At 42.8% G+C, this 14,899-nt stretch overlaps 1 protein-coding gene across 1 annotated transcript in view; it reads right to left on the bottom strand.

Moving 5' to 3' along the window:
- LOC137268162 (protein Spindly-A-like) overlaps positions 1–14,899 on the bottom strand; it is a 47,079-nt gene that overhangs the window by 6,148 nt on the left and 26,032 nt on the right. Inside the window, exons 5-9 of the mRNA XM_067802691.1 lie at positions 6,293–6,442; positions 2,520–2,618; positions 1,418–1,528; positions 798–938; positions 290–390 (exon numbers count right to left, since the gene is read on the bottom strand). Coding sequence (XP_067658792.1) covers positions 290–390; positions 798–938; positions 1,418–1,528; positions 2,520–2,618; positions 6,293–6,442 — 602 coding nt within the window. The remainder of the gene's footprint in view (positions 1–289; positions 391–797; positions 939–1,417; positions 1,529–2,519; positions 2,619–6,292; positions 6,443–14,899) is intronic.

The following is a 14,899-nucleotide window of genomic DNA, read 5'->3' as shown; positions in this document are numbered from 1 at the left end:
GATCTGTGTCAGTGACCTGAATATTTTGTAAGTTCCTCCGATCCCTAAAAAGTAGCTGTTGTCTGGTTGGTTAAATCTACTTAACTGTCTCACGTTTGATTAGACAGTCATTGGTTGCACAAAGATTACCTGACACGACCTTCTACTAGGTTTTGTTAGACTCAGTGGTGGAGTGTAACAAAATACACTGAGACTAAGTTTACTTAGACTGCAGTACATTGCAGCATCTAATTCAACTGATCCTCTTGTGCTTGTACTCACACGTGAAGACTGATTGATATGTGCTTACTCTTTGGCCTTGATCATGTTAAGTAGAAACTGCACGTAATCCTCCCTGTCGCCATGCCCAAAAACCTTGTGGAACTCCGCCATGTGGTCAACCTTGCCAGCCTGGAACAGACACAAGAAACTGGTCAAATAAAGTCAGCACTGCTGACCACAGGTCAAACAAAGTCAGCACTGCTGAGCACAGGTGAACTCAAGTAAGCATTGGTCAGTGCTGGTCAACACTGGTCTACACAGGTCAGTACTGGTCAGAGCTTGTTGACACTGGTCTCCACTGGTCAGCACTGGGGCATCAGGGCCATCAGCATGCTATTGCATACTTCAGTTGAAATGAACTCAGTCTGAATATGCTGATGATAATAACGTTTGAACTTTGCTTTAACTCAATTCCTGAATTATGTTTGGAGGCTCCTGGCACTGTTACAGCAAAAGAAAGAATCCCTTCTGCTCTAGGATGCTTTCTGGAATATATCTCAGGAAAATCAGACAAAGTTTCATGTCAAAAACAATACCCCTGTTTTCTCCAACTCCTCAACTTTTCTGGTGAGATTTTTTATCTGTGAGTTTGCATCAGACAACTGTGACTGGAGATCATTGACTGCCTCCCTGTCTGACTGTCCGCCACTCATCTGCAATGCCATCACCATCTGCATCTGAACAAACATAAACATCATCACCATCTGCATCTGAACAAACATACCGGTAAACATCATCCCCATCTGCATCTGAATAGATGTAAACATCTTCACCATCTGCATCTGAACAGATGTAAACGTCATCACCATCTGCATCTGAACAGAAGTAAACATTGTCACCATCGGCAACTGAACAGCTATAAAAATCATCACCATCTGTACACAAACAGAATAATCACACCCTGTACACAACACAGACATTACTATCTGCAGCTGAGCACAGACAGAATCATCACTATGTACACAAACAGGAAAATCACTTTATGTACACAACAAAGCGCCATCTTGAGGACAGACTACACAACAGATGTTCACAACATTTTACTGTGTTTCAGCAGACAAGCCCTAACCTTGAGGGTAGCTGGTAAAACTACTAGTGTTGCAGCTCTTTACATGCTCTGGCTGACTAGCCATGAACCTGATCTGGAGTTGTCTACCTTCAGTTTGTGGTGCTGCTGTTTCTGTAGTTCACATTTTTCCTTCAGCATTTCAATCTGTATATTTTGAGAGATCAGTTTCTTCTCTGCAGCCACCCGGCGGTCTTCAACCTGCACAACAAAATTAGAACATTACCATCTCCCCTTCAGCGCAAGACCTAAACATTCCTTGGGCATGGAGTTATTTGCAAAACACATTGCAGGGCTCTCAAAACCTATGATCAACTGAGCACATCCATCCAAATATCCATAGGGAGTAGGTACACTGACAATTATCAAGCACAAGTTGAGGGAGGGCTCTGTGAGCCAGCCGACTAGTTAAAGAATCCTTTTGTGACATTGAAGGTTTAAGTTCGTGCTCCCAGATGGACACAATATCTAAAGCCTATTTCTGGAGTTCCCTGCCAATAAACCACTAACTCGTCGACTGTGTCTCCCTTTGGTATAGAAATTAAGATGGAAAGACATGTCTTCAAGTTTCAATTCATCTGTAAGCGAGACACACAGACAAAGAAAGCGTCATAGCCAATCAACAGATGTTTGACTGAATAACCTATTCACGCCACTAGCCTAATGCAGGAAAAAGATAAATATTCATGATGAACTTACATTTCATACTCTAAGTGGTGGACCTTTGTACCTCCGGAAGATGCAGAGTTCAATTATTTAAAATCAATATTTCCAACCAGTTTGAGGGCCTTTCTTAGTTTTCTAGGCAACGTGACATGCCACAACCCCCATTAGAAGTCTTGTGTACAGCAAACATTGGCACATCCAATTGTGCCTTCACTTCTTTTCTTTTCTGGGTATGGCCCTGAGTATTGTACCCATGAGAGGAATCAATTCCAGATCTTCAACGTGACAAGTGGACGCTTTAATCATTAGGCTACCCCAAAGCCCCTACTACAAGGAGAAATGGTGGCTAGTCATCATATATATTGTTAGTCAAGAGAGATATGAACATATTCAAACCCATTTGACCTAAAATCAGCAACTGCACAGACAGGCTGACATGTCATAACCTTCTGAAACAACATGAAAAATGTGTCCCCTTGCTCCCACAAAATACCAAACTGAATCTGTTAATGGCTGCCCCATATACCTCTGAGAAGAGAGAGTTTCCCTTGGAGTCATGGCTGTTAGCCTCCATTCTCAGTGCTTCCAGTTGTGCTTTCAGATCCAAAATCTCAACGTGGTATCTCTGCAAAACAGAAATTAAAGTCTGAACTAAATTTCCAAAACATTCAGTGCTACCTCCTATCTGCATGACTAGATCATTCATTTCATTTGTTTATTGTTTAACGTAGACCTCAACAAAATACTAAAGCTATGATGGCAGTCTGAAAATTAAGTTTGGACCAGACAATCCAGTGACTGACATCATGCGCGTCTACGCAAGATGGAATATGACATGATTCAAACAAGTCAGTGAGCATAATCCTGCCAGTCACTTCTTACAAGCATAGGTTACTGAAGATAAATTCTAACCTGGATCTTCATGGGTCATAGAATGGAAGAAGAAATGTAAGGTGTGAGTTACACAAAGAACAGATGGATGGATGATTTGTTGTTTAATGTCACTCAGCAATATTATAGCAATATGGCAGCAGTCTGTAAATAATGCAGTCTGGACCAGACTCAGTCAGCAGCATGTGCATCACTCTATGCAGTTGGGAACAGACTGAACAGAAATATTCCAGCAATATGGCAGCAGTCTGTAAATAATGGAGTCTGGACCAGACAGACCAGTGCATCACTCTATGCATTTGGGAACAGACTGAACAGAAATATTCCAGCAATATGGCAGCAGTCTGTAAATAATGGAGTCTGGACCAGACAGACCAGTGCATCACTCTATGCAGTTGGGAACAGACTGAACAGAAATATTCCAGCAATATGGCAGCAGTCTGTAAATAATGGAGTCTGGACCAGACAGACCAGTGCATCACTCTATGCAGTTGGGAACAGACTGAACAGAAATATTCCAGCAATATGGCAGCAGTCTGTAAATAATGGAGTCTGGACCAGACAGACCAGTGCATCACTCTATGCAGTTGGGAACAGACTGAACAGAAATATTCCAGCAATATGGCAGCAGTCTGTAAATAATGGAGTCTGGACCAGACAGACCAGTGCATCACTCTATGCATTTGGGAACAGACTGAACAGAATAAGGTGTAATAGGCCTTTGTTATTTGAAGGAATAATTGGTGACAAGCTATCGAAGTAGTACAACTGTGTCTAGCAATTAGTTACCTTGGCACTTTATATAAAGTCTGAAGGGTGAATCGAGCCCTGCCCTCACCATTCTTCTACCTCACCCCCTTCAGACACCTTACTATGTAACTCAACCTGTTAGGACACCTTACAAGTTAACTCGCCCCCTTCTGACACCTTTCTACAGTCAAGTCTCATTAATCTGACCTCCGTTTATTCGATAATCGGCTTTATCCGACACTTTTGTTGATAACAATTTGAACAAAAGTAATTTAGTCTCAATTGTTTAGTCCGAGATTATTGTTTAATCCAACGATTTGTTGTGCAACAGGCAATGTTGGATTAACGAAACTTGACTGTATGTAGCTCACCCACTTTCAGACACCTTACTAAGTAACTCAACCCCTTAAGACACCACACAAGTTAATTCATCCCATTTAGACACTTTATAAGTTACCTCACCCCCCAGTCAACTCACCCCCCTTAGATGCCTTACCAAAAAACTCAAGAGTTAACTCATCCTATTCAGACACCTTACAAGTATACTCACCCCTTCAGACACCTTACAGGTGAACTCAACCCCTACAATCATCTAACAAGTTAACTCAACCCATTCAGACACCTTACAAGTTAGTCTCACCACCTTCAGACACCTCATAATTTAACTCACCTCTTCAGACACCTTACAAGTTAGTCTCACCCCCTTCAGACACCTCACAAGTTACCTCATCCCCTTTAGACATCTTATAAGCTATCTCACCTAGAGATATTGTACTAGTTATCTCACTCCTAGAGACACCTTACCAATTATCTCACCCCTAGAGACACCTTACCAGTTATCTCACCCCTAGATATACCTTACAAGTTGTCTCACCCCAAGAGATACCTTATAGCTCAGTCTGGCTATCACATGCTCATTAGTTTTCACAAATCTGCATCTGCCTATGAAGAGAGAATATCTTGATATCTATACTTGTCATAATTATTTGCATTTTTCACATTCATATGTCAGTTTAGTTTCAGAGATATATTGATCTGTGAACATGTTACTCATGTTCTATGTCTTCACAACTGCCTCGAGTTTATCAGCTAATAACATATCACTCTTTATCACAATTTTACAGGCGTATACATGACATTGGTTTTTTATTCTGATTTACACAAAGTTATCAGGACTACACAGAACAGATGTATAAACAATTCCCCTGTCCTTCACATGACCTCTCACAGCAATACCCAAAATCCTGCCTCTGGAACTGAAGTATAAGAAACAGGCTACAGTGATGCTGACACAAGATGGAGTTTGTTGGTTAGCTGTTTACTTTTACTAAGAGAGCTGCCATTATCAGTGGTATTTATGCTTTAATTCATTGCCTTGTTTGTTTGTTGTTGAACTCAATATTTCTGCTATATGGCATCAGTCTGCATATAATCCAGTTGGACCACACAATCAAGTGATCAACATCATGAGCATCAATATACGCAACTGGAATATGATGATTTGTGTCAACAAAGTCAGCGAGTGACCATGTGGTAATGTTAGTTGCCTCGTGCGTCATCAATGTGTTGCTGAAGACTGATTCTGAAACACGTCATGCGTAAGCGGACAGATGTGGTCCGTGCATCGATGCAGGCAACACTACCTGGGGAAGAGTTCTCCCATCAAACTTTCTCCAGAAAAAATACCAGATGAAGTGAAACAAAACACAAAGGGGGTGAAACATTTTCACTCATTTTCATGAGAGTTTCAGGGAGGAAAACATTTACGTTTTAATAAGATGAATAGAGAGATACCTGAGAGGTTTGTTGTATTCAGGTATCAATGAACATGCAAAAACAAATGTCACTAAAAAATTAAAATTTAATATAAAATATCACTCTACAAAATTTATTTGTATCCAGATTACATCCCCTGTTCTGCTAAACACTGTTTGTTATCAGGAGGTTAAGACTACAGTGCATATTGTCTTGTAAACTAAGCCGAAAGTAGCAGCCGCCTGTTTTTTATCAAGAGGTTAAGACTACAGTGCATATGGTCTTGTAACCGAGGCCAAAAGTAGCAGCCACCTGTTTGTTATCAGGAGGTTAAGACTACAGTGCATATTGTCTTGTAAACTAAGCCGAAAGTAGCAGCCGCCTGTTCGTTATCAGGAGGTTAAGACTACAGTGCATATTGTCTTGTAACCTAAGCCAAAAGTAGCAGCCGCCTGTGCTCACATTTCCTACTAATCAACCAGTGATACAGCTAAAACATTCCCCATGAATAACATCAAACAAATTTGATGTAATGATTGTAAAAATTTCATTTTAAACTGTTTTCTTTTTCAGGAATTGGAAATTTTAACCATAAATTTTATATTTTATACTTACCCTATCTCATGCAATGGATGTATAACATGAGATTGGATAAGTTTAAAAATTAATGTATTCAAAATGTAATTTCTATGACAACATTGATATTTTATGCTTATTCTGACTCATGCTTACTTGCTTTCTCTTTGCCCTCTTCCAAACAGTTAGTGGAATACTTGCATCCCTTCAAAATCAAATTTCAAGATGTATAAATAATAATAAGCTTAGCATTTGGGTTCACCTGAGAAGTTTAGGTGTCCTTGTCAATCTCCCCTGTGATGTAGGAGACAGGGGACAGCACCTTACCTCCTGGTTGTTGCAGTAGGAGGTCACTTGACACTGCAAATCCTCAATTTCCCCATCTTTGCTGCGAAGATGAGACCGTAGTAGCTCCACTTCCTCCTTGGAATGTCTCAGTTCTGATTCCATCTCGATCATTTGGGTCTTCAAGGCTGTCTGACACACAAAATGCAACAGCTTCATTCAGCACTGAAAATGAGCATGCTTTCGTTTCCACAATTACACCAGTCTAACATATATAGGTAGCTACGTCAGAAAGCAGATGTTTTGAGCTTTATGGGGACAATGGAGGATGAGAATTGGACTTTTTCATCAGCTATGAGGCACAAGGCATATACCACATCCTCAAAATGTCCCATGATGTGGATGTAGGCTATCGGCTCATGGCAACATTGTTGGTACTAGGCAGTATATCAGTGTTAACATGTAATATAATGAACATTAACTCTCTTCTTTTATCCAGAGACACAGAAAACATGCCCAGCCCTCTCCCGAAACATAGCAACAGTAGCAAACTGGCCTACTGTAAAGATGATATTCTCAATGAGATTTGCATGCTGAAAAGTGACCTGACCCACAACATAAGAGATGTAAAGGCCAAAAAAACCAAAACTTAATGACATTGTTAAAGAAACACAGAACATTGAGGACATAAAATTTCAGCAACATATTCTGCGTTTGGATTCTGATGTGGTGTCTGAAAAATTGTCTAGTGTGGAATGGAGCAGTGACCAGTCAACCATTGATAAACTCAGAGAGGACACTGACGAGATTCAGGACAGTCTGGAAAGGATAGAACAGCACAGCAGGAAAAACGATGTTCTCATTCATGGTAACCTTGACTGTAGAAATATTGCTTGATATTCTCACTCGTCATGCCACAAGTGATACACGGTTTCATATCCATCACATTGACAATGCTCCTCGATCGCCTGCTGTCTTGTCTATTTGTAAACAATTCAACATGGTATCTAGGTCAGACTGCAGCCATCTACCATTTTCAGGTCAAATTTCAGCCACGTGACACATGCAACACTAAGCCCATGCAGTATCCTGATGTTCGTCTGCAGGCGGCTTGTTAGGGATGAAACCAAAGTTGAAATATTTAGAGAAAGGTTGCAGTCCAATGATAGCATAAACATGTTTAACAATTTTCTTGATGTGTCTGAATACATTAATGAAGCTGTTGATTTATTTGTAAATATATGTAAAGCTGCTAAAGGTATGAAACAAAGCATTTTGGAATATATTTAAAAGATTCTCGGGGTTAGCTTTAGTTCATCCCAATATATCTTTCCAAGAGTGGTTTGACTATTTTTGTAGTATGTACATGGATGCTGCTGATTCGGAAGATCCAAATACAACTCAACATGGCCATCATCAGCACAAGGACAGTCATGTTACAAAAACCCTGGACTCGCCTGTAACAGCAGAGGAGGTTATCAAACCAATAAATACCCTCAGGTGCCCTAAATCTGTTGGTAATGATAAGTTAATTGGTGAATTTTTCAGGTATTCTTCTGATATTCCTGTTGTGTATTCAACATGAACTTTCAGAATGGTGTGTTTCCTGCTCAGTGCTCAGTCGGTCTTATTGCCCCTAAGGCTGATCTAGATTCAGTTTGAAATCATAGAGGAATTACTATCCTCAGTGTACTGGTATTTAGTAAACTTCATAGAGCAGTTACTAAGAACAGACTCAACTTTTGGAGTGAAGCTTATGTTAAAATATCTGAAGCCCAGGAAGGGTGTAGAACAGGATACGCGGCTGTCAACAACATCAGTCTTCTCCATTTTATTACACAGAGAATTCTATCGAAAACAGGTAAATTGTAATCTTTTTTTTTCGTTGACATCTTGAAAGCATTTGATTTGGTAAATAGGTTGAAATTATGGTTGTCAACAGTAAAGATTAACTCCATGATGCTAGGGTGCATTAAATCCATCTATAGTTGTGTTGAATCTTGTGTTAAATCAATAATTATTTCTTACAGTTGTTTGACTGTAATGTTGTAGTTTGTCAAGGCTGTGTCTTGAGTCCCTTCCTGTTTTCCATCTTTATAAATGATTTAGCTGATGGTATTGAATCATTGTGCTACCCTGGCATACAGTTGCAGCAAGAAATTTATACAAATCTGTAGAGGTTATGCATTCTTTGAAGAATGTCCTCCTTGGGGTACATATATAGCACTAAAATGTCAATTTCAAAATGCCTACGATAGTTGTAACAATATTTTTTTGTTTTCGTCTTGTGAGACCACCCCTACAGGGCTCCTTCCTGGGCCGATAACAGCCAAATGCAGGTAACTCTCGCCGTCTACCTCGTACCTCACTTTTCATGCTGAACGAGTCAGACAGAATGTTGGGAGGTGGGTAGCAGTACCCCAAGGAGGACATTCTTCAAGGAATTCATAACCTCTACCAGCTGTCTACAGGTTTGTATAATTCGTTTTCAGAAGGGAACATATACCCTCCTTGGGGTACATATATAGCATGAGACTCCCAATGAACATAAGTCTGGAGAGGCATTCTGTCTGCTAACATGAACGAAGGGATGTCAATAAGTTTTGAACCTTGCATAGAAAAACACAAAATATTGGTATGAACCACATTTATTTTTCAACATAGTCCCCTTGTGAGTCAAGGCATTTGTTCCATCTTTTCTGCCAGGCGCTGATGCCATCTCTGTAGAAGGCGCTATTTTGGTCCTCAAACCAAGCCTCAGTAGTAGCAATGAGCTCATTATCATCCTGAAATCTACAACCACGCAAGTGTTTCTTGAGATTTGGGAACAGATGGTAATCACTTGGTGCCAGGTCTGGAGAGTAGGGGGGATGCGGCAAGATTTTGTACCCGCATTCCTGGACAGCAGCAGCTGCAACGCGAGAGGTGTGTACTGGAGCATTGTCTTGATGTAGAACTAGAAGAATATCAAGTCTGATCTTGCCCCGGCGCTTCTCCTTGACTGACTGTCGCACTTGCCTCAACGAGTTAGCGTAATATTCCCCATTCATTGTTCTTCCTTCAGGTAAGTAATCTATGTGGATGACGCCTTTGCTATAACAAGAAGACTGCCGCCATTACCTTCTGCACTGATCTGGAGGCTTTAAACTTTTTGGTCCTGGGAGAAGTGACATGTTTCCATTCCATGGATTTTTGTTTGCTCTCAGGATCATAGTGGTGGATCCAGGTTTCATCACAGGTTACTAGCCTAAAGTGAAAATCTTCTGGATTCTTGTTGTATCTGGTTAGCATGGAGTTGCATGACCCTTGTTTGCTTCATTTCATCTGTAAGCATTCTTGGCACCCATCTTGCGCAAACCTTAGACATAACGAAATGTTCGTGAAGAATTGTCTCGATGGACCCATGTGAAATGCCTGTGGTCTCCTCTAACTCGTGTGATTCGACGATTTTCCAGCACAAGTCTATGCACTCTGTCAATGTTTTCCTGACTAGTGCTTGTTGTTGGGCGACCTGGACGGGGGGCATCTTCAAGACTCTCTCTACCATGCTTAAATTCATTGACCCATCGTTTGATGGTAGCAGATGAAGGAGAAGACTTCCCATCAACTGCTGAAAGCCTTTCTTCAATGTTCTTCGCCAAGTTTCCTTCAAGAACTAAAAACTTAATTACTGCTCCATACTCAATTTTATTCATTTTCAGTGCCGTGAGGGGGGTCTCTTTCTGTCAATGTGAGCTGTTCAATAACTTCTGAGAGTAGGATACCAAAACTTATATATCACATCAGCTACGCCCCAAGGTTCAATGTCGTACCATAGGCTGCGACACCTGGATATGAAAAATGCTCAAGGCTCAAAACTTAATGACATCCTCTCGTACCCTTCAAACACTCTCATACACAGCCGAAGCTGCTAGAGATAGAGAAGTACACTTACCCAATCACCAAGACCGCTGATGTCAATCAGGCAGGGGTGTGGCAAATGAGGATAATAACAGGCCCCCCTAAGTAATTGAAGGAATTACAGCAAATTTGAAGGAATTGCATCTCAAATGTAAACAAACGCAGCCCACTCGCGAAACAATTGCAGCGATATCGGTAGTTTAGCGGTAATAACAGAAACACATCGGCCCTATCGCAAGCAATGTCGGTAATACTGGAAACACGATCGGCCATCTTCGGAGATTTTTCAGTCGCGAGCGGAAACTCACGCAGCAAAACATGGCGTCGTTGGAAGAAGCATCCGTCTCGGTGAGATTTGTTTTTAGTTCCTACTATTACATTTTCATACTTATCCATCTTTGACCACCCGCGTTGAATGCGTTTAGGTATGAGGTGTTGTCGGGGCAATAGCTTATGTTTTTAGGAAAAGATTGTCACTGCAGAAGAGTGTCACAAGTCATGCCCCTGGAGATTGTTTACATTTGAACATCAAAGTCGTGCCGATGATTACGAACATCATGAACGTGCGCCATGAAGAAGTTTATGAGCCATAATTTTTCTTGCTACGAAGTGCAAGTGACAAATTTAAACACATTTTACAAAAAAAATGATGTTATATCTGGCGCACGTTCGTAATCATCGGCACGACTTCGATGTTCAGATGTAAACAAACTACAGGGGCATGACTTGTGACACTCTCCTAGAGTGACTATGTTTTCCTAAAAACATAAGCTTTTGCCCCGACAACACCTCATACCTAAACGCATTCAACGCGGGTGGTCAAAGATGGATAAGTATAAAAATGTAATAGTAGAAACTAAAAACAAATCTCACCGAGACGGGCGCTTCTTCCAACGACGCCATGTTTTGCTGCGTGAGTTTCCGCTCGCGACCGAAAAATCTCCGAAGATGGATGATCGTGTTTCCAGTATTACCAACATTGCTTCCGATAGGGCCGATGTATTTCTGTTATTACCGCTAAATTACCGAAATCGCTGCAATTGTTTCGCGAGTGGGCTGCGTTTGTTTACATTTGAGATGCAATTCCTTCAAATTTGCTGTAATTCCTTCAATTACTTAGGGGGGCCTGTAATAAGAGCCAATTAAAACAAGGAGCTCATAAGTGACTGATGTATGCCATTCCCCAGTCCTCCTAGGAGGTGGGAAGTATGGCCATGACCCATTTTCTACACCGAGAATTCCCCAAACCAGCAAAAACAGTGTTGGGAATAACAATGAATAATAGCGCATATCGACACTATAATGAAAAAATACCACTACCAGTAAATACCCATCACCAATAAAAACAAGAGTGATACTTTGGAACCCACCACCAGGAAAAAATTGAAACAAGGTCGTGAGATCGAAAGCTCATTCAGCTAGGGGGTCATGACTCTGCCAACTGGTGAGAACTGTTTGGCCCAAACCGAACACGCTCCCGTGATTGTTTGTCCAGCTGGTAGTGTCGGATGAACATGCTCAGCCGGCTCCAAATAGCCGCTGAGCAGATCTCCTCAATGGGCAGTGCCGCTGCATAAGCCTGTGATGTAGCCACTGCCGTAACAGAATTATCTTTGAACCCATTAGGTATGGTGAACCCTTTATGAGTTGTAAGCCATACAAATGGCAGAGTCAAGCCACCTAGAGATGGTTTGCTTCTTAGCCGGCAAACCAGCTCTCCCTCCACCATAACAGCAGAACAACCGTTTATCCTTCTGGATATCAGCAGTTCCTTTGATATAAGCTCTGAGAGTTTTACGGACATCTAAGACGTTGAGCACATCGAAGAGAGGTACCGAACAGGGGAGGCTGCAGGAGCGAAGGTAGCTCGACAGGTGTTGTAACATGAAAAGTGCCTGCGGTCTTAGGGCGGTAAGAATCTGGCAGTCTAATACTGATCCTGTCTTTGTCAAAGACAGTCAGAGCAGGATCCGCTGACATTGTGTGAATGTCGCCTACCCACCTGCCAGACGTTACTGCCACAAGAAAGGCAGCCTTCAAAGTTAACAGCTGGAGAGAGAGATGACAGCTTGTGAAAAAGAGGACTGGACAGCCAGTCAAGAACAACTGACAAGTCCAACAGGGGGCTAATCCGCCAGACAGTCAGACAGATCCTATCCACACCTGCTAAAAACCGCTGCACAAGAGGGTGCTGCCCCAAGAGAGCACTGTCGACAGGAATATTAAAGGTAGAATTAGCCATGGAATAGCCTCAGATAGTAGACGCGGCTAAACAGGTCTCTAACCAAGACGTAAAAATTCCAATACTTCAACTAAAGTTGAAGAAAAGGGATCAAGAATCCCCCTGCCGACACAGCAGCGCGCATAACAGGTCCATCTATCCTCATATTGAACGTTTGTCGAATCCCTCCACGAAGCCAGAATTGTCTTTGCAACTGGTGCAGGAATTCAGCTTGCTTGGAGTCGATTCCTGACAGTGGCCAGACCACCAACTGAATCCTGGGATTTGGGTGCGGTGCTCCATTCTGGGATAGTATGTCCAGTCGAAAGGGTAATAGGACAGGAGGCAGAGCCAGAAACCTGAGAATTACTGGAAACGAGCTTTCAGACGACCAAAGCGGTAGTTGAGCTGGTTGGGTGGCAAGCTGCAAGAGGACTTCAGCAGTAATCAGGGAATCAGCGGTAGAGGTGTGGGAATGCCCACAAAACCCTGCCCGTCCAATCGAGTTGGAAACCATCCTGGGATCCAGTATCCGAGAACAATACACCGGAAACTGGTTCGTCACCCCAGGGGCAAACAGATCCACCTAGAACAATCCGAACAACTGGGAGATAGTCTCGAATATCCCCTGATGTAGCATCCACTCGTGTGGGGCCAGGACACGTTGAGAGAGCGTGTCTGTTCAAACGTTGTCCATCCCCGGGAGATAAACGGGATACACTCGAACACTGAACTGGTCGCACCACAGCAGAAACTGCCAAGCCTCCTGTAGGAGGGACGGAGACACCGTACCACCCTGTTTCAGGATGTAGGTCATCGCCGTCCATCTCCCATGGTTGTCCATCTCTAGATGCACCACACAGTCGCAAACCATGTCCCGAAAGTGTTGAAACACTAAGCGGACTGCTCTCAATTCTAGGCTGCGTGAGTTTCGCTCAGTGACCACTGGCCCGAAACTGATTGATTGCTCAGTAAGCACCCCCTCCCTGTGAGGGAAGAGTCAGTCTGAATTGAGAGATCTGGTGAGGGAATGTCCAGGGGCAAGCCACTGCCCCCCACCATAAATGAGGAATTAACCACCTTGGAGTGTGGAGGATAATCTCGTAACGCTGGGAATGAGACCACATCTGAGCCAAAGCGCCCTCCAAACAATGTCCACAGTCGCCGCCATGTTGCCTAGCAACTGGAGCCATGTCCGAGCCGAGGCCAAGGGGGACTTGAGAAATTGTAAAACAATTCTCTGAACTTGACAGATGTGGTCCAAAGACGGGGAGACCAAGCTTCGCGCTGTTTCGAAGATCAGATCCTGTGTGGGAACGAGGTCTGGTTTCTTGTGATTGATAATCCAACCCATCTTGGTAAGAATACTCATTACCGAGAATGTCCCTTGTAGCCTGAAGGAGCTAATCGTCCAGGTACAGGTCGCAGCACCTGCCCTGTGACCTGGCCACTTGCGAGGGGATTAGCATAAGTTTGGAGCCGTAGTGATGTCGAAGGGAAGCTCTCGAAACTGGTAGCATACCCCGTTGAGAACCGAAGGTATTTCCTGAACTCAGGATGCATGGGAACGTGCAGGTACGCATCTTTGAGGTCGATGGATGTGAGCCAGTCGCCTCTTTCTACAGATGAGATCACTGACCGTAGTGTCTCCATCTTGAATGATGGTACCTGCAACATGTTGTTCAGGCCTTTGAGATTTAGAATAGGCCTGAACCCTCCGTCCTTTCTGGTGACTAGGAAATAAGTGGAAAAAATAAAATCCCTCTAGTTCCTGTCCCCTCGGAACCACCTCGATGCCCGCCTGAGTGGACTTCCCGCAGCCTTGCCCTTGCCCCTACCTTTACCTCTGCCCTTACGCATCTGCAATGGTTGCACCCATTTAGCAGTTTCCTTGGCCGAAGCCGAAGGGTATGCGGGGTATGCAAATAAATGCAGTCGTCAACCACTGGGGGATTGTCAAAGCCGAGATCACCCATCAGGGAACATGACAGGAGGGGATTAAGCACTTTGGCTATGATAGTACTCCTCACTGGTTTGGAAGAAGATTCTCCCCCTCCCCACCCCCTCTCCAAAACTGAAGTCGAAGACAAACCCTTTTGCTTGGAGTATTTTTTCACTTTTTTAGATGGTGGCTCCTGAGCCCATATATTATCCCCCACCTGAATTAAAGACCGATAAAACATAAGATCCGCGTGTCTGGTCTTCAAGGCATGAGGAGAGAATGAATGAAGTAAGAGAATGAAGGTAAGTATTTAAATGTCTAAAATATTTAGATTTTAACAAATTTTTTACTTACCTTACCATAAGTCTATAGCATATGGATGCAACAGGCAGGACAGTGGTGCTGGACTCCAGAGGACTGTCAAATGTCTATCATACCACATATGCCTCGGGGCAGCCAGACCACTAAAAGTGTTGCATCTAGGATTTGACCATAGTGGGTCAAAGTGGCCCACTGTTATAAAATCAGTGGGCTACTCATGTATTGACAGTGGGCCACTGTTTTGTGAATCATTCCTCACTGTTAT

This window comes from Haliotis asinina, chromosome 16, assembly GCF_037392515.1.
Source record: "Haliotis asinina isolate JCU_RB_2024 chromosome 16, JCU_Hal_asi_v2, whole genome shotgun sequence".
Taxonomy (NCBI): domain Eukaryota; kingdom Metazoa; phylum Mollusca; class Gastropoda; order Lepetellida; family Haliotidae; genus Haliotis; species Haliotis asinina.
This window is presented reverse-complemented; position numbering and strand designations above follow the sequence as displayed.